The 25,983-nt window shown below is 38.6% G+C and overlaps 1 protein-coding gene across 10 annotated transcripts in view; it reads left to right on the top strand.

Annotated features, from left to right (window-relative positions):
- Positions 1 to 25,450, top strand: part of LOC150075745 (uncharacterized) — a 29,663-nt gene extending 4,213 nt beyond the window's left edge. Inside the window, exons 2-6 of one of the 10 annotated variants that reach the window (XM_090388198.1) lie at positions 11,190 to 11,241; positions 13,127 to 13,155; positions 17,299 to 17,616; positions 23,790 to 24,840; positions 24,988 to 25,450. In XM_090388198.1, the coding sequence (XP_090244324.1) occupies positions 11,205 to 11,241; positions 13,127 to 13,155; positions 17,299 to 17,616; positions 23,790 to 24,840; positions 24,988 to 25,256 (1,704 nt within the window). In that variant the 5' untranslated portion in view covers positions 11,190 to 11,204 and the 3' untranslated portion in view covers positions 25,257 to 25,450. Of the gene's footprint in view, positions 1 to 11,189; positions 11,242 to 13,126; positions 13,156 to 17,298; positions 17,617 to 23,789 lie in introns of all 10 variants that reach the window. The other 9 variants (XM_090388194.1, XM_090388196.1, XM_090388197.1 and 6 more) reach the window with 9 other exon arrangements.
- Positions 25,451 to 25,983: the final 533 nt, after the last annotated feature.

Here is a 25,983-nt window from a genome sequence, read left to right on the forward strand (position 1 = left end):
TTTCTACAAGCCCAGTAGTGCTTTAGCTTCATTGAGGTTGTGAAGTTCTCGTGTAACAGAACTTTGAACGAAGTCTCCTTGCCATTCACTTCAATAAATTCATGTTCAGTGTTGCGCATAATACTGCGTAACACGAACACATTTTTGTAAACAGAGTGAACAACAGCTTGGAGAACAATAGTAACAGAGAAAAACTAAAAGGCAAAGTTTCACAGCTATTTTATTATTGTCTTGGCTATCACTGGGTCAGGGAACTAAATCGAAGGCATCAGTGAATCGTGTGTGTAAATAGATTGTATATATGGTCGGGTTTGTTTTACTGCATGAGAAAACCGTTTGAAGGGGAAAATCATGTGCTCCCTCTCCGAGACCGACTAACTCTGCCACGATGTGAAAGGCTAAGAGTTCTCTCAACCCCACGGTGTTGAGGGAACACCATCTAAAAGCTAAAAGTGAACAAAGTTGATAAAATCTACCAAATTTTATTAAAAATTCAGCAAAAGAGTTAGTTAAAATTTAACCCTAATAAGGAGAACATATTTAGATTCAAGAGAAGTCCCTATAAATTTGAGATTTGCAAAGCTTCTCATATTCTCCTATTCAAATTTCCATCATGCATATCCTACTCTCTTGTTCAAACTTTTGCATCATGCATCTCCTGTTCTCCAACTCAAATTTCTGCATCACCAACGCGGATAATTCTGCTCTTCACTTTTCCCTTGGTTACACTTCTCTATGTAAACAAACAATAGGCAAATAACCAAAACTTGCGCATCTATTACTATATATAAACTCTTACACCATCCCCTGAAAATCAGAATTTTTTCATCTATGAAAACAACTAAACCGACCATAAATTATAATAAATTGCAGGTATTCATCTGCAATTTACATTGGTTCAAAGGGCGAAATGGATAACTACAGATCTCTAAGTTTGACTTCTGTGCTATGGAAACTAATGAAATCTGTGGTTACAGAAAGAATGCAAGATCATCTTGATAGGATGTGTAACCACAAGGCAAATGCAGTGTGCATTTGTTAACAGTAGATCAATCTCATTAACTATCATGAAGTGTCACAGAAGAACTGAATGCAAAGAACAGTTTTGATAGCATATACTTAGATTTCAGAAAAGACCTAATGCTGTTCCACACGTACAGCTGTTGTCTAAATCGATGCAATGTAGCATCAGGGGGAAGTTTATGGATAAAAGGATGGTTAAGTTAGTAGCTAAAGACTGGTTATGAATAGCCACTGTTCTTCACGAACTAAGGTGATGAGTACGGTACTGCATGGGCCAGTGTTGTGCTCTTATTGTTTTTAATATGTATTAATGATATTGATCTAAGTATTTGAAGTTTGATGTCAAAGTTTTCTGACGATACAAAGGTGTACCAAATTCAAGGTGGTTGATAAAGAAAAAGATCGAAGAGTAATTTTACAGTCTGATATGAAATTCTCTGTGCTAGAACAGCCCATGGGGTTCTGTTAATGATATACAGGAGCTTTTCCAGAAGGAAAAAGAGGTGATCCTCTGAAAGAGTAGTTTCCTAAAAGCGTTAAGACCAATAAGATTAGTTGTGGCACAAAAGGATATTCTTACCAAGAAAGACTGGTTTTTTTTTCTTGCATTGCAATTTCCAGAGATTACAATTTAAATTGCAATCTCTGGAAACTAAGCATCTGCGTGGTGATTTAATTGAAGTGTATAAGGCTTTAAAAGAGTCACGTAAACTATATGCTGATGGCAGCTCTACCTTTTCTGGTGAAACACAAAGGACACAGATTTAAATTCGAAAAGGTTGGTTGAAGAATAGATGCACGGATATTTGCATTCGGCCGAAGAGTAAATGACTGTTCAAATAAACTTTCACCTATAATTGTGCACTGTATAATAAATTTAAAGCAGGTTTAAATAAATTATTAGCAGTAACGGAAAATCCCCCCCACTTCCCGGTGCTGTATACAAGTCTTGTTCCCTTGCATCATTTAGATTGCCATCACTAATATGTACCAACAAATTATTGTTTTGTTTTGTTTTTTTCGAATTGAAAAGCCAACGTTTCTGTAATAAAATTTTTCTCCCAAAAAAACTCCACATCTTCTCCTGGCGCTATTTAATTAGAGTTCCCAGCGAAAAATTAAAAAAAAAAACATAGAGTATTGAGCCCTGAAGACTATTGGAAGCTGTTGAGCCAGTAATAATTAATTATCATTAGGCTAATAATTAAATTATTGTTAAAATTATTTAACTGATAGATATCTGTTAGTTTTTAACTGTGTCAGTATTAGGTATTAGCCATATAGTGCCAGGAAGCTAGAGGCATTTGTTTCACCGGTCAAAAAAGAAAAAAAGTAAAGTAGATAAGATACAAATTATGCGCTTCCTTCCTCACGTAGATAACTATCTGGTTGACCTTTGGATTTTTTTAAACTGTTAGCTACCTACGCAGATAGTCTTTCAACTACCTGCGAAGGCAGCTTCTTCCAGTAATCAACAACCGGCTGGCTAAAAGAAAACTTCCTACAACCTAATCTAAACTTCTTCCCCTGTAATTTGAATTTATGGCCCCTAGTTCTGGAATTCTTTATAACAACAGAAGAGCCTTGTAAACCTCAATCAGATCCCCTTCTAAGGTGACTGGTTGCCAAGGTCTCTAGCTCACAAAAGCAGTCTTTCCTGGTACGGTCATCCTTTTTCCAACACTGGTGTGCAAAATTTAAGGACCAGTCAGGTTTTCATCTGTAGTTTCTCATAGGAGCGGCCTGTATATGGGAAAAGCATACCAAAGGAACCTCGTGAAGTACATAAATGATGAAGGAAACAACACCACCGACACAACAACGGAAACAAAACTGTACAGAGGGACTTTATTCGAAAATGGCAACATAGCACTGGCTGCCATGATACAGATGCATCACTGCCAAAGATGGAACAAATGGAAGAAGTGATCCTCAGTAGAAGATATGGCCACCCCTAATGTTGATGCAGGCTTTGCACAGCCTGTCCATACTTAGAACAATGTTGTTGAAAAGTTCTTGCGGTAACATCGTCCATTCCTCTGTCAGCGCCATCTTCAGCTAGTGAACATTATCTGGTGGGCGTGGACGTGCCGCTAGGTGTCTCCCCAGAGCATCCCATATGTGTTCGATGGGATTTAGATCGAAGGAAACGGACAGGCCAATCTATACGAACAATGTCCTCACTTTCCAAAAGCATATCAACAGCTGCAGTGCGATGGGGAGTGGCATTATCATCCATAAACACGAACTAGGGGCCAATGGCACGTCGGAACAGACGCACATGGGAAAGGATTACATACCAAGTGGCTGGAACAATTCCGGGAATCGTTCCAACCACTTGGTATGTAGTCTCGCCCTGTAAGTTGTCATATCGGTCTCCAGCTTCGTTATTTCGTAGTATGCTTGCATGATGTACGTATTTATTTCGTTGCTCCACTTCATGCGTTGGCGTTTTCTCCCCTCCTGGGTAGTCACTAGCGCAGTTGCGCAGGAAGCACTTCCAGTTGACAGGGTGGATGGTCTTGCCCTTCTCTTGTGGTAGCCATACGGCGGATAGCGCCACTTGCTCCACTGTCTACCTCGGGAGACCGTCTCTGATTTTTCGAACCGATCCCTCTGCCTAAGGCCTGAACGCGAGTGACTTTATTCGGCGCCACACTGGATGCAGTATGATTAATATTTCTCTATTTTTTCTGATTAATAATAATATTATTATTATTATTATTATTATTATGGTTGCTCTTATATTATTTCTCCCTGATTGGGGGATTCCACTCCGTGACGAGTACTGCTACCAAGTACACAGGGTGGTTGTAATGTCTGGTGTTACTGTTGATCGAGGAAATCTCTGACTATCTATCCTACAGGTGTTCAGGATTGCGACTTTCTGGAGTTCCTTGTAAGTGTTCTCTGGGAGACCTATTGCCGCTAGGCTGCTATGTAGAGTCTTTGGTACCATATCGGTGGTTGATACGATGATCTGGATGATCGATACTTCTTGCATATGCCACATCTCCTTGACCTCATGTCTCAGGTTCGTGTACTTCCTAATTTTTTCCTCTTGGGTTTTCTGGACGTTGCTAGTGTTGGGCACCGCTATGTCAATCAGATAGGTAGCCTTTTCCATCTTGTCCACAAGGGTTATGTCCGGTCTGTTGTGCTGGATGGTCTTATCCGTTATTATGGCGCGGTCCCAGTACAGCTTGTGGGTTCTGGTCTCTAGTACTGCCTGGGGTTCGTACTTGTAGTATGATACACTTTCTTTTGTCAACTGGTATTTCCTCGCTAGCTTCTGATGTATTATTATTATTATTATTATTATTGGTAGTAGTAGTAGTAGTAGTGATAAATAATGCAAGTAAACAAGCTTATATAACATCATTGAAAAAAAAAAAAAAAGCCACCCACCTCATTTATCCATCCCCTGTGATTATGCGTTTAATTCTTCCTTAAACTTATTTAAACTACCTACTTCCATAACATTGGATGGTAATTTTTTCCAACAATCAACACTCTGACTGAAAGCAAATTCTCGCATATCTGTCCTGCAGCCATCCTTTTCCAATTTCACAATTCCAGTTTATGACCCCTGCGTGCATTGTCTGAGAAAAGTTTAGTACATATTATCGTCACTATACTCAATCCATTTAAAGCCTTACCCATTTCATTCAGATCTCCACGGAAGTGCCTAGTTTCCAAGCGCTCCAATTTGTAGAACCGAAGTCTTTCCTGGTAAGTGCACCGTTCTCTTCCCTCTCAGTAATTTCGTTACTCTTCTCTGCACCATTCCAACAGATCCACATCGTTCCTAAAATGATGCTTTCAGACCTGCATGAAATATTCATGATGTGACCTAACCATTTCCTCATACAACGAGATAATCACCTCCTTATCCCTACTGGAAAAAATTCCCGTATATCATTTATAGAACCCAATGAGCTGTTCTAGCAGCCTGGCTGAACTATTCAGAGAAGTTCACGTCGGACTGTACAATTATTCATAGGTCTCTCTCTTTCTTCACCACTTTGAGCGCGGTATCTCTTAATTGGTATGTTAATGTGGGATCTAATGAGGTGTAATTGGTACCTTGCATTTACCAATGCTACACCTCAATTAACACCTCTCAGCTCATCGGCCTAATTTGTCTACATCTCGTTGTAGTAGCATATCCTGATTACTGTGATTAATTACCAACCTTCATATCATCTGCAAAGTTAGACATTAAGTCTGATACACCTTCATCAGCATCATTAGTAAATACTGTAAATTGAACCCTGAAGGATTACACTAATAATATTATTCCTTAAAGAGAAGTGCCCATTTATAACCACCCTCTGTCTTCTACCACTCAACCATCCCTTTATCCATAGCAGTAACTTGTTCTTGACATGCTTGCTGCAATTTGTACAGCAGCCTTTCTTGCAAAATTTTACAAGCTTTAATGAAATCCAAATATAATGCCATCAAACCAAAGATTTTCAATTTATGAAGAAAACTGAAAAAAAAATTGCCTTTTTCTATGAACTTTTTTTAAAAAAAGTGCCAGTACGAACAATCTGCTAAAAAAAAACTGTAATAGCATGCCATTCCCAATTTTTCCGAGCTAGACTTCATACAGGAAAAGGATTGTGAATTACTGGTTTGAAGAATACTCCAAATATCTTCCAACTCCCGGCCCAAATCTATTTATTGATCTATCTAATATCTTGGTGTGGCAATATATTTTTTATGTTATTTGAAAGTAAATTTAACCTTTTCAGAGAATTTTTCAATAACAGTTTCATTAGATTTAAAATCTAATAAAATTACGCGTGAAGAAAGGGATTTAAGTTCACTTAGACAACAAAAAAGAAACTAAAAGTACCAATATGACTTTGAACACTTTTAACTCGCTCAACATTGACCTATGGTCTACTGACAAGTCATATCGCGATGACACCTTGGCTGATCTTACTGTATGTAAAGGATAGGTGTGCAGGCCGGTCCTAGTATGCTGATGTCATTTTATGTTATGCCGAATTTGTAGTCTTGTTTGTTTTTATTAGGATTAATTCTCTATTTTGATATTTTGTTTTCAATGGCTATTTTGTAGAATAACTTTGTGTTTCTGTGCTTGGTGAACATGCTTGTATAGTCATTGTTTTGTAAGATTCCTCTGGTTATCTCTGCATGGAATCACAAATGTATACGATTTAACTTATTAACTAATTTTATTATTATTATTATTAATATACAGTATATGGAAAGCCTATGTGATATATGAATATAGGTATAGGTATGTTGAGGGTCTAATGGCTCCTGGGATTTCTCCCATCTCTGCGTATGTTCTGTATATCGAGTGACAGTACCCTGTCAAAGCCAGAGATTTTAAAAGTGTATGGATCATGTAACATGTAGTGTGTCGTGCCTATTATTCATCCGGTCTGTTAGCCGCCGGGCCCCAACTTTACCATACCCAGCCACGGGGAGGCCGACCGGGTGTACCATTAAGACAAATCTACTCTGGCAGGTCCTGCCACCTACTTTCCTGAGATTTCAGTGGCTAGGACCTAAGAAATAAAAGATGAACGCGATCTATTCTTGGGGGAGGAAAAGGAAGTAAGGGGCCGATAGAGTAGATGGTCCCTGCAAGCAGTGGAGCATGCCCGTGCCCCACCAGAAGGAAGATGGGAGAGGGGGTGAGGGGAACAAGTTCCTCTCCCTCCGCCAGGGGAATTGGTTAAAAGGTACCTCGCTAGTGCTGGGTAGAGAGCGCCAAATGGCCTTCTATACGTCGCTTAACTTGATAGTGTGTCATGTCCAGTATTTGGGTCCAAAGGGTGGGCCCCTACTCCTATTATGGTGTGTAATTTACTTTAGGGAGGTAAAAGGGTTCTTCGTCTTGTAAACAGCAGCTGGACAAAGTGGGTGAAGGCCCTGTAGTTGTCCTGCTCCTGTAAAATGACGTGATCTTCATTTCTAAGTAGTGAGTGGATAGTCGTGTGTAGTTGTCCCCGCAGGTCCTCGAAGAGGTCTCACTCATGGAGGAGGTGCTCCCAGGATTCTTCTTGGCCACAGGTACAGTAACAGAGGTGTCTGTGAGACCAAATTCGTGCAGCTTTCTTCTAAAGGAGCCATGCCCAGTCAGTAAAAATGTGATGTATAGTCCAGGAGATAGTCATGCCGGGGAGAGTGAATACACACTGCTGATATCTGGGAGGAACTTCTTGGTAATAATTCTTTTGGTGGATAAATTCCATCGGTTCTGCCAGGTGTCTTTTAGGTATTCTGTAAGCCTTTTGTGTTGTACGGTTTTGCTGATTGCTGGATTAACAGTGAAATTCATGTGAGTTACCGCTCTTCCTTTCGAGAATTGGTACAGCAGCCCACAGCGCAAAACTTCCTCCAGGTCCAGGGGGAAGGGATCCAGCTAGGACCTGCAGTGCGTGGGTGCTGACAGTGCAACAAGCTCTGGTAGTCGTAAGTAATATGGAGCGTTGAATGAATTCAAGATTTTTTTTGTTCACTGCCGAATTTTGCCACATCCCCTCAGCATATGTTACGGCTGGGATGAAGACTGACTTATATAAGAGGGAGAAGGACCTATTTTTAAGCCTCAGTCTTTGCGGGTTATTCTGGCTATAAGTGCCGATAGTTTTCTAATTTTTGTTCTAAGATGCTCCAGGTGTAGGGTGTAGTAAAGGTTTTTATCTAGTAAAAAGTAAAGTAAAGTGCAGCCATTATCAACCCACTGCAGGATGGAAGACTCCTCAACAATTCATGCTGACTTTATCTAGTACAATCCCCAAGTACTTCAGTTTTAACTGCAATTTGATAGGCGCTCCATTGACTTTGATTTGCCGAGGCTGTCGAGTATCAAGGGTTCCTTTTAGTGGATGGAACTTGTCTTGGCTGTTGAGATGGTTAGATGGTGCAGTTTGGTCCGTTCCTGGAGTATATTAATTGTGCGATTTGCATTTAGTTCCAGCTGTGCCCTGCTGTCAGCCTTAGTCAGCAGCACAAGGGAATCCAGATTGAGGAATCCATCCAGAACCATGTTCCCCAGGAGCGGCCCCAGGACAGAACCCTGGGGGCAGCCCCTGTGAACCGGTCTGGTAACGTGGCAGTAAGGAGTGGTGACGGATACTCTTCTATTTTGGAGGTAAGATTGTAAGCATCGATACAGGTTGTTCTGGATTGTTGCTTGTCGGAGTCTTTCCAGCACGTGACATCATAAAATCCAAGGCACCAGCAAAATCCACTGAGATAAGGAGAAAGTATTTATTATTACAGTGTTTGGCGGCCTCCGCAATTCTTTCTAGTGCGTCAACGGTGGATAGGTCTTTTCTGACCCCGAATTGGTTCTGTGACAAATAAGAATTGCCGGATTTCTATTTTTTCAATTTCAATGAAATTTTGAATGGTTCGCCAAATCGCAAAGCTCATTTTTCATTTCATTTTTTATTTAATTTTGTTTTGTTTTATTTAGTTAGTTACTTTTTTTGTTTATGCGTGTGCTATAAATGCGCCATTAAGGGTTAAATATACTTAATGATTTTAGGGGTTTTGTAAGATTCTTAAATACCCTTAATGGTATTTAACCTCTAATAGCACATTTAAATGTCATTTAAGGTTAAGCAGTTAAATCCATTTCCCTTAATGGCACATTTACATATGGGTGTTGCAAAAGCAAGGCACAGGCTTTCTAAATTCGTCATGTCGAAGTAGCAGTCTGGGGCCCCGGCGCACATACTTTTAGAGCCCTTAAAATAAGGTTGTGGAGAAAGGCAAGGTCCTTGGACCAATAGTAATCCTGCTAATCTAGGGGCTCCACCCTTGGGCACCACAGCAACTGCCCTACTGCACCTCGCTAAATCCGACCTTTACTGTCGTAGTGTTTCTCAGCCTATGGGCGACACGAAATTTGAGATGGACTCCAAACCAATATATTGTACTGTGCAGTCAGTTCCAGAGCCAAAGTCCAATTTCGATATTTTTTTTCAGTGAGTCCAAATCTCTTGATCCTCTCCACATATCAACTGATGATTTGGAGCTTTTGATAACTATAACATTATGTGTTAAATGTAGTAAATAAATATGGAAATATAATCCTCCCCCTCCGCAATAAGAAAATACAGTGGGAGCTCTATATAACGATCACTCACAGAGAATGAGAAAACGGTCGTTATATAGGAAGGGCTTTATATCGATTGTTCATAAAATAGCATTAGGTTAATGAAAAATTGGCGGGGACCAACTACATAGGACGTTATAACGTGTGGGACGTTAAAAAGAGGGTCGCCATAAAGAGCTTCGACTGTAAAACATATTGAGACAGTAATTTTCGTGAGGTCCAGTGCTGATGCCTAACGAAGACTGGCCAATTGTATTAAGCCGAACAGGACACCAGATTTACATATAAGCTAAACAAGTTACAGCTTAGGGCCTCACATTACAAGGCGCCTCGCTCATCTTAAAAAAAATACTTTTTAATATTGTCACAGGCAGCGGAGTGCCTAGGGAATGTGGCGCCCGGATGCAAATCGCAATTTGGCACTCCCTTTAAAATATTCTTGATATGTATATGTAAGTTTCAGGTTTTCAGCCGCCCCTTGAACGTTTTCGTCCTGTTGCAGTGCACCCCTTGCACCCTTGGTACCGGGGCGCCCCTTGTCACAAGAGAAACAATAAACATCATACAAAAGGATGACAATACTTTTTATGGTTTTGACTATCATTGTTAATCGGTAATCGGTTGCTACTTCAAGCGTCCTCTTGATGACAACAGTAAAACGATAAAACCAGAACGTTTTTTCTTTTTCTATCTACAAAAACCAAAGAATAATTTTTGCGATATACACATACATATAATTTATAGATAATAATTTTAAATTATATTATTTAATTTTGTTATTTATTTAACATAAGTTAATAAAGAATATGCCCAAATGTAACTTGCCGTTTTATAATATACATTACTTAAAAATAAATAAATGCACAAGGCATAATACTTTAAGAGTTTGGTATCTATATAATATCGGTGTTTAGATACACCATAGATAACTCTTAATAAACTACAAAGTAGTTGTTGTAGGCATCATTTGCTGTTTCTCATATTGTGCTCTGCCTTCACGACGAGTTGCCATGATATTGCACTACTTCGAATAAGTAACTCTTCACTAATAGAGAAGACTATTGTTACTTATTCTCAGTTGAGTACCACCACCCAGACAGCACTGTTTCACGGCTATTGGCCGCTCATCAGTGGGTGGGCAGGTACCCTGGTAATGCAGACATGACGACCCAGTTGTGAAGTTAATCACACAATATGAGAGATGCCAAGAGGTGTAGATGTCAATATTTAAAATAAATAAATGCACAAGGCATAATACTTTAAGAGTTTGGTATCTATATAATATAATATAAAAACCCACCCACTGATGAGCGGCCAATAGCCGTGAAACAGTGCTGTCTGGGTGGTGGTACTCAACTGAGAATAAGTAACAATAGTCTTCTCTATTAGTGAAGAGTTACTTATTCGAAGTAGTGCAATATCATGGCAACTCGTCGTGAAGGCAGAGCACAATATGAGAAACAGCAAATGATGCCTACAACAACTACTTTGTAGTTTATTAAGAGTTATCTATGGTGTATCTAAACACCGATATTATATAAATATACATTACATACCTATCGAAGCCTGTTTATACAGCCCATTTAATTTATTTTCAATTTAAAAAAATTTAATTTATTATTATTTAGTCTGGAGGGAATGGGCTTTAGCTTAGAGTCACAAGTTTAAATGCGGCCCTGAAGTCAAATGATTTCATTGACAGAGAAGATTAAAAACTAATTCAGATATCACGTACGTGAAAATGTTTGATGTGAAATTAAATTTGTATATTACGTACATACTATTTTTGTGATCGATTATTATAGTCTCCTACAGTAGTTCATGAATGATTATCGTATACAGTATAATACATATACAATTATAATAATTATTTTTTGATTAATTATTGTAAACCGTATAATAATTATTTTTTGATTAATTATTGTAAACCGTATAATAATTATTTTTTGATTGTATCGTGCACAGTAGTTAGTGCTATTTATAAAGTTTGGTCCACAAAATAAAATTCATTTCCAATGTGAACTTCGTCTCAAGATTTTACTTTTATTTTCAGACGACATAAGTGACAATGCGACACTCCGTTCTATGGATAGTCGTTGTCCTTGGTATGTATCAATCAAATTAACTTTTATTCCAATTACAAAAAAAAATATATATATATATAAAATTTTATATATATATATAATAATATAATAAGATATATATATATAATAAAATATAATAAGATATATATATAATAAAATATAATAATGTTATATATTTTAATATATATTTTTTAATTCGAAAATTGTAGATCTCTTAAAGTACCATTTATAATTGACACAATATAATAGCGTAGCTTAATTTAATTTATTAAATTAAGCTACGCTATTATATATATTTTTTATTATTACAACGAAATAATCCTATTTATTACGGATTGTTATGAATGTGCTATTGCTACATTTAACGATTCTAATTGTACGCACATGATTTAACTTAAAATTTTTGCATTGGATCCTATATATACAGCATATCTTTGCATTGGATCCTAGGATAAAATTTAAAAAAATTATCTGCGCTGTTTGTCCCGGTTAGGGGTTAGCGACATGGATGGAACACTTGTCGTTTCTCCATGTTGATATGCCCAGCCGAAGTTTTACACGCTGGCTGGCCAAGCCTGACGCTCTTGGTTTTATTTCTTCCCTAGGATTTTGGGTCCGATACGTGATGCATCATATATTCTATATGCAAAAACGGGACTTTTTTTTCGAAGGTTTCATGAAAATCAGCTAGAGAGAGAAACATTACCAGCGAAGCACAGTTTTGGAGTAGCTCTAGCAAAAATGGTCCTGACCTTGAAGATTCATGTCAGTAATACAAGTTTGTTCTTGAACGTTGTTGTCTTACGGTTTTAGGAGCATCAACGACTACGGCTATATTCCTTCACGCATACTGTCTGTAAATTGTGTGTTCTGCAGTCGATTTTCTGTTTGCTGGACGAAAAACCCGATTTTCCGGGAGTAAAAGTCATGCTACTCTCGCATGAAATCGACTAAATCAGCCGTTGGAAAAAGACCCATAACAATTCTTCCTGTCAATGATGGGATTCGAACTCAGGTCTCTTCCAACCGGTGTGGGGAGGACGGTAGTCATACAACTGTGCGACCGACGAGGGCAGTTCTTGAATATTTAAATAAAATCGTAAAAGCAGGACATGCCTGTAGTTGCATGGTAATCCGCTAGTTGATTAAAAGCTGCAGATTGTATGTACTGCGAAGACCATTAAAAATTTCCTTCGAATTTTTAAATCAGGTGTTGTTAAGAATTTTCTCGCTCTCCCTTTCTCCCTTTAGCTTGAAAAATCTAACGTTTTGAAAATAGTTCCCTTTTGACCGGTACGAAATGATCTCGTAAAGGAGAAATTGCATTGCACTACCTTTAGATTGCTAAATGTGTGATGCAACTCAAAGAATATCCGACTGCGTGAGAATGTTTTGCTTGAAAAATTTGTCTGTGGAACAATTTGGCTTATTTCTTCAAATTGTTTAACTTTCTACAGACTAACCTTGCGAGTTAACTATACGAAGATATAAAGATAATCAAAAGTATGCGTGAAAAAAAAAAAAAAAAAATACCGGTATCTCAGTTGTGGAACGCCTGTTTAGTCTTTAACCCTTTTTCAAATTATATCTTTACCACAATGCAACAAATTTTCATTTTAATAAAAACTAAAATAAGCTGGCACTTTAGCCGGAACAGAAGTTATTTCTAATAACTTATTTCTTATTTTAGAAGGTTTAAGATAATTTATTTTAGAAAATTATGGGATAACTAGTATCCCATAATTTTCAATGGTTCCTTATTTGTTGTTTTGATGACTCCACGAATCGCATTTTAAAATAAATTTCTACTCTCCATAATTTTTCAAAGCAATTGAAATTATATTTAAAAAAAATTCAAAACTTGTTATTATGAATTTTAAATATACTGTATATTTTCATTTTTCAGGACTACTGGAAAGTTCATTCGCAGCTCGAGTAAGTTGAACAAAAAAAAAAAATGAATCTTTATTTACTTACTGTGTAAACATTTATTGAGTTCTCGTATAAATTTCAATTATTCGAATTTTTTTTAGAAAATTTTCGCTTTTATTTTCTACTTCCCCAAATTCTACTCAAAGAAATTGACCCTTCATCAGTGGGTGGGCCATTTCCATTTTTTTTTCCATTTATTTATACACACAATTCTTTACAGATTATATACAAAAACTTACAGAGAAGATATATATACATTTTATATACATTAGCATTCTCATTATACATATAAAAAAAAATATATATATACTGTATTATATACGAACACGTGTGTGTGTGTGTGTGTGTGTGTGTGTGTGTGTGTGTGTGTGTGTGTGTGTGTGTGTGTGTGTGTGTTTTACCTGTATCAAGGGTGGCTCCTAGGCCTTAGCCCATCTCCACCTTGCACGTCTGTGTTGGTGCAGAAACTCTGCAAAGCTTTTTATCGCTTGTGTACGTCCACTTTGCCACCAGGGAGCAGCCAACACCTATGCAGCCGCTGCCTGCCCCCAGGCACAAGCAGCTTGCCTGGGTCTACTATTACCTTTAGCGCCTTGGGCACAAATCCCGCACCCACCGGAGATAGTGCAATACCGGTGGGTGCATCAGTGGGTAGGCAGATACCCTGGTATTGCAGACATGACAATCCAGTTCTTCACAACTGCCCACCCACCGATGAAGGCCCAACAAGCCTTGAACCGGCGCCGTCTGAGTGGTGGTGCCCACTGAGAATGAGTAACAATAGTCTTCTCTTTTAGTGAAGCGTTACTTATTCGAGGTAGTGCAATACATGGCAACTCGTTGTGAAGGATGAGCACAATATGAGATACAGATAAAATGATGCCCTTTCACACTACAGACAGTTTTTTCATTTAAGAGTTTTCTATGGTGTATGTACACCAATATTACATAGATTATTTATACTCTTAAACATATGATGCCTTGCTGCAATGATTTCGACTTAAATATAATTATGATTATATCGTAAGATGGCTGCCTTGTGGGTAGTAGTCATTCGTGTAACTACAGGTAGAGGCGCATCGATCGAATGCCTAGAATTCCATCTGCCGGTGGTTGCCACCACGACTGAAAGGGACCGACAGTTACTGTCATAGGCCTTTAACATCAGTTCAGCAATATGTTGCGTATCAGTAGTTGATCAATAGTCTGCAGTCGGTATTTGTTGTGTGTGCTTGTCGATTGTCGCCTACACACACTTGAAAGTTTTTATTTTATAATTTTAAAAGTTTTAAGTCTCAAAATTTAAAATATCGAAAAGGAAAAATTGCACATTTACCGAAAACCTTCAAAAAGAATTCAAATTTATTAAACTGGATAATTGGTATAGTGATAAATTGTGATGTTCATTTTTCTGTTGCTTATGGAGGTAGGAGTGACATTAACCAACATCTACCTAGTCAGAAACATAAGGATGCTGAGTAAACTTTGAATTCGATTCAAAGGATCAGCTCGTTCATCGTAAGACATGATGATGAAGAAAGTGATAAAATCGCAGCATGCGAAGCTCTTCTTGCCTATCATGCCGTGCACCACAGTCAAGTTTTCGTACAAATGACTGCTTGTCAAAATTGATAGAAAAGATTTATCAAACAAAATTTTCTCCCGCACATACAAAATCGAAGCAATAATTACTAACGTTTTATCACCATATATACGGGATGAAGTAAGAATGGATTTGAATGAAACTAACTGTCTTACTGTCGTTAACAACCCTGCCAACCTTTGTATCATCTACAAACTTGGACATCAAATCTGATATACCCTCATCAACATCATTGATAAATATACAAAACAACAATTGGCCCAACACTGAACCCTGGGAAACTCGACTAACAACATCTGTCCACGAAGAGCAGCGTCCATTGATTACTATTCTCTGTCGTCTCCCACTCAACCATCCCTTTATCCATTGTAGCAATTTACCCTTAATGCCATATCTCTCCAATTTGTACAGCTGTCTTCCATGTGCAACAGTATCAAAAGCTTTCCTAAAATCCAAAAAAAGTATATGATATCAAACTTATTTATGGCATTCAGTTCCTTTGTGACCACATCATAGTATCCAATCAAATTGGTCAGACAAGACCTCCCTTTAACAAACCCATGCTGTGTCTTAACTATTACTGCAGGCTTGTCTAGATGATCCTGCAATGTTTCTTTAACCAGTGATTCCATTATTTTCCCCGGAACACAAGTTAAACTAACAGGTCTGTAATTACTTGTGTCACCTTTTGAACCCCCTTGTGAATTGGTGATACATTTGCGCACTTCCAGTCCATGGGGACCTCCTTTAAGTCCAAGGAAGCTCTCATGATTATGTGCTAAGAGTTTGCTTACTTCCTTTGCTGCCTCCTTTAATATAACTGGATATATCCCATCCACCCCAGGTGCCTTCCTTATGTTTAACCTCAAAAATATCTCCTCCACTTTGCTCTCAGTTATTACAAAATCACTTAGCTCCGTGTTAGCGTTTGATAAACTTCTGGCACTCCACTCATTGAATGACTCCTCATGTGCAAATGTAGATGCAAAATACTCATTCAGTTTGTCAGCTACCTGAGCATATTCATCAATATTCAATCCATCTATGTTAAGTGGTCTGTGATTCATCCCTTTCCTTCTAGAGTTTACGTAAGTAAAGAACTCTTTGCTGTTTATTTGCATCCTTTGCCAAAGATTTCTCGTAATATTATTATGCCATATTATTCACCATATTATTCACCTTAGCTATATTATTCACAATTGTCTCCAGTGTGTTGTCGACTGTCTACTAATCGATACTGATTGTTTTGCAGTTAAAATATACAAATACTTTTTTATATAGACAGTCAGAGTCGAAGAACTTAAAAACTTTTGTGAATTTGCAGGAGACAATTATGTTATGCAAAATTATTAGAACATGGAAATACAAGATTTTTGTCCTTAGGCCCATCAATTGATAGAATTTTAAGCATGTTTGACGGATTTCGGTCATATTTCCTTTCTCAAGAGAAAGGAAATATGACCGAAAAAATATGTTGAAAAATTATTTGAAGATCCCTGTTTGAAATTATAGCTACCATTCACAAGAGATCACGTTTCAACATTCCAAACATATATTAGTTTTATTGAAAAAGATAATATTTCAGCTACAGAAGTAGCTATGAATATTGAAAATCTTACAAACATATTAGAAACCAGAAAAAACGAAATTTTCATAACAACAGATGTTAAAAATAAATTAAAAATGTTAAATAGACGGAGGTGAAATTAGTGAGGTCAAGTTTTTTGAAGCAGTTAAGAACTTTAACGAACCCAGCTTAGAATATGTAAACAAGTGGAAATGCAGCTTGGAAATACTGAAAAATTTAAATGGGTTTACTGAGAAAGATACCTAAATGAAAAGAAATATAGGAGAGTTTCAACGAGGAGCTTATTACACGAACAAAAGTATATTTGATCAGTGATAAAAGCAATAGCTGTCAGGCAGTTGGACACATGGAATAAAGAAAACATTTCTATATCTGATAGATGATTCAAATATTTTCTGAAATTAGTGAAAAATGTCTAGCTATCCAGGATTTTATAATGTTGTGGAATTTGTTCTTTGCCTGTCTGGAAGTACAGCTTCTGTGGAAGCAATATTTTCCATAATGAATAGCATGTGGTCGAAATAGAAATCCAGATTAAGTGTTGCAACCGTGAAAGCCACGCTAATTATAAAGTAAAATTGTAATATGGAGTGCGATAAGTTTTACGACAAGATCTTAAAAGAACCAAATTTTTTACGCAAAATACGTTCATCCGAAAAATATTCTTGGTATGAACTTGATGTAGTCCCCCTCCACATCGACCTAAAACCATTTTGTTGAATATTTTTTTCTGCTCTTTCCGAACACCAGTTTTTTTCTCTCTCGGTTCCGTTTTGTTCTCAAAGAATTATGATCAATTCGATTTTCTTTGAAACCAGTACTGCACTTTGTTAAATGCAATGCAAAGCAGTGTAACAAAGTACCGGTTTAAAAGAAAATCGACGTAAAAATATATAGCCACTGTGCAGTTTGTATTTGTAGGCAGAGTTTAATTAAAACTATTCTTTGTTTTCAGGTTAAAAGATGGAAAGATGATGGGCACGGAGGCCATGATGATGGAAGTTATCGTAAGGAACATCAGGGAGGTGAAGACAGTGATGACGGTAGCTATCGTGAGGAACATCACGGAGGTCATGGTAGCGATGATGGAAGCTATCGCGGGGGACATCACGGTAGTCACGATGGTGGTGACCACGGAGGATGGAAAACAGGGTCTATTAGAGGCACTGCAGGCGTTGATTATCCCAACTACCGCGAAATTCCTATAACCGGCTTTAAATGTAACGATCAGCTATATGCAGGATTGTATGCAGACGTTGCTACACAATGTCAAGTAAGTAAATTAGGCATCAGTTAAAAACCATAAATTAAGATAACTCTAAATAATTGGCATGCAGATATTAGAATTAGAATCAGCATTAGTAGAGGCATACGATGCAAGAAAGCAAGCTTATGTAGCATCAGTCAAAAAAAAAAAAAACCCTCCCATTTCACTCCTCCATTCGTTCCAAATGCCTGTTCAGCTCAGCCTTAAATTTATTTAAGCTATCAACTTCCACAACAAAAGATGGAAGTCTGTTCCACCAATAAACTACCTGCTGGCTAAAGGCAAATTTCTGAACATCTATTCTGCAACTGTCTTTCCTCAATTTGAATCTGTGCCCCCTGGGTTCTTAATCTGAGCAAGAGGAAGAACCCATCAGCATTCAGCTTGCTCAACCCATTCAAGGCTTTACACACCTCAATCAGATCACCACGCAGGTGCCTACTCTCCAGGACTTAAGTCTCTTCTGTTAACAAGCACAGACCACGCCGAAAAAAATTCTACGCTATGAGCATTGCAGAGTCTCTTCAAGGCCGAATTGATTGACAAAGTCCTCAATATGTTTCCCTTTTATCCCGTCTTGGCCGGATTACAGACACTTTCAAATTTAATACAAACTCCTTTTTCCTGTACTTGTTAATTAAATCCTCAGATCTACTTTTAATATCGTTAATAGTAAAGTGTAAATTATTTGATGTCTAATGGCCCCAGGGGTTTCTCCAACTCCGTGTTATGTACTCTGTTCGTAACAGAGTACATAACAGGCAGTACTCTGGCAGGCCCTCCCACCAAGTTTCTGAAGATTTCAGTGGCAAAGGCCTATATATATATATATATATAAAAAAAAAACTTTTGAACTTTGGAATTTTGATTAATTTAAGGTTTAAGTTAAGGTGAAGGGTTACAATTGATAGTTTTGTTAGAGTTAAGATTACATTTAAGATTAGAAACACGCGAGGTAAGTTAGAGTAGGGGTAAAGATTGAAGGAGGGGGGGGACAGATAGAAGTATGGCGATGATAGGGACGGCAACCCCAAAAGGAGTCAGCAGGGACAGGTCCCACCAGGAACCAGTGGGGCCCGCTACCACCAGACGAAAAGATGGGGGAGGGGAATTATTTATTTATTATTATTGTCTTTGGTGGCCCCTAGACATTTGTCCAAATCCACCTAATATCCCTTATTTTATTATCCTTATACAGGACTTATACAACCACCAGAGAGCAGTCATCGCCTAGGATAACTGCTACCTGATGCTCGTCCTTATGAACTAGAAAAAAACCACTTGTTCAATTTAAAACATGAAAAAGAAACATTTGGAATAAAACGTCTTGTGACCGCACCAGTAATACTATCCGTCCATCTGGCTTGCCAGATTTCCATTAACTTCTCATATTTTCTTTTCTTTTCAACCTTAGGGTTGAAAATTAGGGTTGAGAATGTTAAGGTCACACAATGTTGATGCACGTGAAATTCTTATGCTTCCTAATATGGTAACAGAAAGCTCTATATATTATAAAAAGATCTAACGGCATGTGGCCCGCTAATACCTGCAGGGCATTTGTTGACACTGTTCTGCAGGCCCTCTGAATTGCCAACAGCGTTGTCCTTTGCACAGAATTTAACTTGGCTTTAAACTTAATCTTATTCACACAAGTTACCAACACTGATGATACATAGTCACTATTGGCAGAAAAACTGCGGTATAATAAAGATTTAAAACTAATCTACGTAGCCCCCACTCTAATCTATAAATCCGCATTACTGCTGCACTAAAACGCTTAATTTTATTCATCAAATAATTCAGATGTGGAACAAAAGTTAACCTAGCATCTAATAAAACACCTAGATACTTAGTTTGGGTAACAAATTTAATTTGCTTACAATTTAACAAAATTTTTGGTGGTCGATTGATATGAAGGTGACCTTTAATTAACATCATGACTGTTTTTTCTTCTGAAACTGTTAATTTATTTACCCATGACGTTAGACTCTGAAGAACCATTGCAGCCTTCTCTTCACTATCCCTTCTTGAGTTACCAGGCACACAGATAAGCAGATCATCCGCAAATGCTATTTTATGGCAAACTGTCTGTCTCAATTTAAGCCATTGTTTCAGAACCAAATTCCAAAATAGGGGACCCAACACAGATCCCTGTGGGCATCCCCTAGACACTAATTTCCTATAAGTTAAATGCTGTGCCTTGAAGTTAAATAGCTTATTACAACCAGGTATATTTTCCTTGGGCAATGGAGCTGTCTTAACGAGTAAAGAATACTCTCATGCCAGACTGAATCAAAAGCTCCTGCAAAGTCAATGAACAGAGCAAGAACATATTTACTGTCTGCATTTTTAACATAAAGCACTAAATCATTAATCGCGTCCTCAGTAGATTTAGATTTTCTAAAACCATACTGAAACGGCAACTCAATGTGCTGTAAATTCATGAATTCACTTAATTGTTGGAAAATCAATCTCTCAAACAACTTGCCTAGGTTAGGTAACAGCGATAAAAGCTCCTGGAGCTTGTTTTTTCTTTACCTGGTTTTTGCAACAATTTCAGAAGGGCACATTTCCAGAAAACGTGCCTTCCAATAGACATTTGTTATACATATTAAGCAGAACTGGAGGGTATATCTCTAATAACTTACTGATACTGTTTTTCTCAATTAAATCAATCCCCGGAGTCTTATCAACATTTATCTGTTTACTGACTACAGTAACTCCTCTGCTGTAAAAAGAGATATTCTCATCGTTGACATAATCTCTATTATCTGCTCTTATCTCACACTGTTCAAGAGTATCATTACTCACACAAATCTTACTACTCTTGGATGAGGTTTGCAGTTACAAGAAAACATACCAATATATAACTCTTCTCATGCTGTAATGCATATGGCTCCTGCAAACAAAGTCTATCACACCGGTTTTCCATTGCATATATTCTAATTTCATTCATTACCATGCGAGACCTTTGTCCATTCAATTGAACTATGTTTAATATCCGATTATTATCACTATTATGTGCTAACCAAAACTGTTTAATACAATCGTTATTATCATTATCCATAATTTATGCGCGTACTTGCTAATTCAAGGGCTTTACATATTCTGGACATTTTACATCTTTTACAGAGTGTTCATAGTCACGACCTCTACGCTTACAGTTAACACAATTTGGACGTTGGTCCCTGCGCTGACAGTCAGAATAAACATGCCCCCCCCCAACGCAATGACCACATGACATTGTTTTATGACTACAGTACTGGCAGAGTGGCCATATCCCAAACATTTAAAACATTTGGTCACAACTGTGAATTTTCTAAACTGATAGGAGGAAAACCCCAAAAATATTCTGTCTCTCAGAAACAAACATTTTAACAACTCTGAGGCCACCCCAATAACCCAGTTAGTCAATTCAAATTTAACTTGTTTCCACTATTAAATCTAAATACAACTCCATTCTTTACCTCTTCGAGATCGTAACATAGTCCTTCACATTCTTTAGATATAAGTCCTCAACTATTTCATCCCTCGTAATATCGTACACCAGTATGGAAGGATTATTTGTTTTCAACTTATCATAATTAATACCCTTACTAACTAAAGTCTCTGAACCTATTATTTTGTTCAAATCATCTTTGTTGTCTGTTTCTATCAAAACACCTTTATTTCGTATCGTTCGCAGGTTCTCACTTTAATTTCATTAAAATCATCCTTTAAGGCATTTAATACCACTTCTTGACCTCCTGACTACTCGTAAACTGTGCGTTAACATTTGCCCTTAATATTAAAGTGTTCACCTGTTTCTCCTTATTACTTCCTCCCCCCCCTCCACACACACATCTATTACCAATTTTACCGTCTTCATTACCATCACTTATTTTCCTTAACTACACTACTGTATCAACTCAAATTTGCTGTTCTTCCTGAGCAGGAGGCAATGGTTGGCCCCTCACAATTTCACCAAAAAAGAGCAACTCTAACTTCCATCTCTTCTAATTTTGCTTTTAGTCTTTCATTATCAATCAGCACAGCTGTTGCAATAACTTAAATGTCAATCCACTTATCTAATATAAAGTTTGATGCCGTCTTTGTTATCTTGCTCGACTCACTTGTAGTGTAGTTTACTACTTGTTTCTTTAACTTAGTGATTAACTCATACATAGTTGACACGTCATAACATAACCTCTGTTCTTGAATATTTGACACAATGATGTCACTTTCACGAACATTGGTTCCTGATTTCTTCTTGCAATATCTCCATATAAGCTATCAAAATCACCATCTACATTAAGATCTGTAAAATCATCAAACCCAACCTCTGCCAAATCTTGAATATCAACATCTAGTTCATCACTTATTTGCACCCCCTGTTCAGTTGTCACACTTGTAATTTCTCCAACTACTTCTACCTGAACCGTATTTTGCTGGGAAACATCACTTGTTCCTTGCAAACCATCCAAATTTGACACTGTATTCACAACTTTAGTACTTTTTCCCTTGAGATATTTACCTTCTAACTTCTTAATTTGTTCTGAATTCAATCTGGGAACTCTAGAGGGGGGGAAAGCAGAAGCCTCATCCCCCAGTTCGTAATGATTTTCTCGTCGATTTCCCCTCCATGCTGCAGTGTAGGGGAAAATAATATCCGAAGTAATCGCATATAATGTAGCCAAGAAGATCGATTCTATTAACTATCAACTTTAGCAATAAACACTATCTACAAATCAGTCGTCAGTAACTTAATACTGCGTTATTGCTTTTTTCTTTTTTTCACTGTAATTACATTGCAATTTCACCAGGTTAAGGAAATAACTATTTGATTAGTAAATAACTCTGATTAAATATTAATATAATTTTGAGAACACAAAATAAACGATGACGATGGGATTAAACTCACTAAATTAGCACAGCAATCAACAGCCTGCAGAGCTAAGGCAAACACGTCCAACCAGCTAGCCTTCAACCCATAATCCCTTAACTATAAAGATTGAAGGAGGGGAGACAGATAGAAGTATGGCAATGATAGGGACGGCAACCCCAAAAGGAGTCAACAAGGGTAGGTCCCACCAGGAACCAGTGGGCCCGCCCTCACCAGACGAAAAGAGGGGGAAGAGGAGAGGACAGGAAACCGTCCCCTCCCCCCACCAAGGGAAAGAGGGTTGAAAGTGAGCCAGATTAGAGTACTCAGCTCAGATCGCCAATGGGCACCATTCTGGTGTCTCCATCTTACCCCATGTACCCAGTGGCTGCTGGATTGGCCACTCTGTCCTAGATTCAGATCATGTGGTGGTTCAGTCTGGAAAGTGTTGCGCTTGGACCCATTGTCCGTCCTTGTAGGAGTAGTCGAATCAAGTGGTGGCTAGATGCAGCTATCAGTCCGTCCAAGTTGTGTTTTTTGTTATTGGTTAGTTCCCATCAATTTAGCATTTACGATGAGCAAGTTGATCATGGATAGTCTCTCATAGGAAGGGTCCCGTCCAATAAAAGTCACTTGATTTCATTGTTATGTTTTTAAGGCTGCTTCCAGATGTTCACATTATGTTATGTCACGTAAGATATGCTACACTCTGGTTTGGAGCCCAGTATCAAAAGAGGAGGGTGACAATAGTAATAGTATTCGCTATAGTGCAGGGAAGCCATATGCTTTTGCTGTACTGGTAAAAAAAAACAGAAAGAAAAACCATCAACGACTCGCTGGCTAAAAGAAAACTTCCTACAATCTGATCTAAACCTCAACATCAGCTATTGCTGGTTGATAGACGTTCTGGAATAGGATCATGATCTGTGCTGGTTATTCCAACCTTGAACCACTTATGGCATCTAAGTACTGTGGACATGGGTGCTGCAGATTCCCTTAAGTTTGTGAAAACTGATATTGTTTTGTTCAATAGCGTACAGAATTTCACAATGGTTTGTTGTTCGTTCATTATTTTTCTTGTAGTATGTTCTCTTTTTCCGAGTTTGGTGATTTTTCAAGGATTATTTTGAATCAACACATAAAAATATATGTACGAATATGTTAGGGATAAATATCACATAAGTTTAAATATATGTAGTTTTCATTAATAATCGTCTACATTCTGTGTAGTAAAATTAGTTTTAGTATTTTTCGTTATCCCTCATACTTAAAAGAATTAATTATATGGAATCATAATTATCTTCTTTTACCTCTGTAGGTGTACCACGTTTGCCACCTTGGAAGAAAAGAAAGCTTTCTCTGTGGAGAAGGTACAATTTTTAATCAACAGATCCTGGCCTGTGACTACTGGTACAGCGCAGACTGTGAATCTGCCCCCAACTATTATTATCTTAATGCGGAGATTGGAAACACTTTAGATCAGCAGCCTGTTTCTGGAAGTTATCAGCCGGTTGGGCCCAGTGGTCAGCTTCCACAGGGTTTTCGCTATCCACAGGGTGGTCGACCAGCACAACCTGGGTTACAACAGCCATATGGTCAACCTCAGCCTTCACCTGGATCTCAGCAGCCTGGAAAGCCACAAAAACCTTACAGACCAGGACAAGGACCAGGACACCAGCCAAGCCCTCAGCCTGGTGGAGGTCCAGGCCCAGGATATCAGCCTGGTGGAGGACCAGGATATCAGCCTGGTGGAGGCCCAGGATACCAGCCTGGTGGCGGCCCAGGATACCAGACAGGTCCTCAACCTAGTGGAGGAAGAGGGCAAGGATTTAAGCCAGGTAAACAAGGACCAGGCACTCAACCCGGAGGAGGATCGGGACATCAGCCAGGCAGACAAGGACCAGGTCCTCAGCCTGGAGGACCAAGTTACCAGCCAGGCAGACAAGTATCAGGTCCTCAGCCTGGAGGACCAGGTTACCAGCCAGGTACAGGACAAGGTCCTCAACCAGGAGGAGGAGGATTGGGACACCAACCAGGCAGACAAGGACCAGGTTCTCAGCCTGGAGGACCAGGTTACCAGCCAGGTACAGGACAAGGTCCTCAGCCTGGAGGACCAGGTTACCAGCCAGGTACAGGACAAGGTCCTCAGCCTGGAGGACCAGGTTACCAGCCAGGTAGTACAGGACAAGGTCCTCAACCCGGAGGAGGATTGGGACACCAGCCAGGCAGAGAAGGAACAGGTCCTCAGCCTGGAGGACCAGGTTACCAGCCAGGTACAGGACAAGGTCCTCAACCAGGAGGAGGATTGGGACACCAACCAGGCAGACAAGGAGCAGGTTCTCAGCCTGGAGGACCAGGTTACCAGCCAGGTACAGGACAAGGTCCTCAACCAGGAGGAGGAGGATTGGGACACCAACCAGGCAGACAAGGACCAGGTTCTCAGCCTGGAGGACCAGGTTACCAGCCAGGAAGACAAGGACCAGGTCCTCAGCCAGGAGGACCAGGTTACCAACCAGGTACAGGACCAGGCCCCAAAGTAGGAGGTGGACAAGGTTATCAGCCAAATAGGCAAGGTCCTGGATACCAGCCAGCTGGAGGGGTGCCAGCAACACACGGTGGTCCACAAGCAACTGGCTACCAACCTGGTGGAGGAGCACCAGGTGCACATGGTGCACCACAAGGACCGGGATTTCAGCCTGCTGGTCAAGGATCTCAAGCACAGCCAAGTGGTCCATGGACATTACCAGGAGGAATGATGATGATGGGAGGGCCTGGAGATCGTTAAGAGTTTGCAGATGTGAAGAAATATAGATTGAGAAGTTCCTTGAATTAATTGTGACGAGCTAGTCACCACAGACATTGAAGTGATTAAGAAGTGGCCATTTTCTTCTCGTAGTTAATTCGTTTCAACTCAGCTTCCCTCGTTCTTAAGACTTTTGTTGGACTGTATAAAATGAATAAATATATTAATTAATGTTATCCTCGTTATCCATCTCTCAATAACCATATATTCTACAGCACGTATTCTATAAACACAAACGACACTGATTTTGTATTTAAAAGTTATTAGATGGTTATCAATTTTTAAAGAAAACATTCCCCATAATTTCACTGTAAAGGATTAATGGCGCATGCTGAAATGAAGAAATCATTTTTATTTTGTATAAGAATTAAAGTGTGAGAGATTTTTCTCAACTATATAACTTTAGCGGAGAACTAACACTAAAAACTGTAATTTTATAATAAAATCGTAGTGATTCTTTTCCCATAAACCATGTGATAGTTATAATAATGAGATAGAAATAAAACTCCAAAAGTCCAGGCTTATCCATGTTCCTGGCATATGTTTCCTCATGGAGAGAGAGAGAGAGAGAGAGAGAGAGAGAGAGAGAGAGAGAGAGAGAGAGAGAGAGAGAGGCGCTGAATCAGAATGGAAAAGATCTGTCCAATAAAAGAAGGATCGAGTATTCGAGGATTGGTGTGCACCAGTCCAGTACTCGAAGTGGACTGGC

This window comes from Mastigoproctus giganteus, chromosome 13, assembly GCF_048544385.1.
Source record: "Mastigoproctus giganteus isolate SK-2022 chromosome 13, ASM4854438v1, whole genome shotgun sequence".
Taxonomy (NCBI): Eukaryota; Metazoa; Arthropoda; class Arachnida; order Uropygi; family Thelyphonidae; genus Mastigoproctus; species Mastigoproctus giganteus.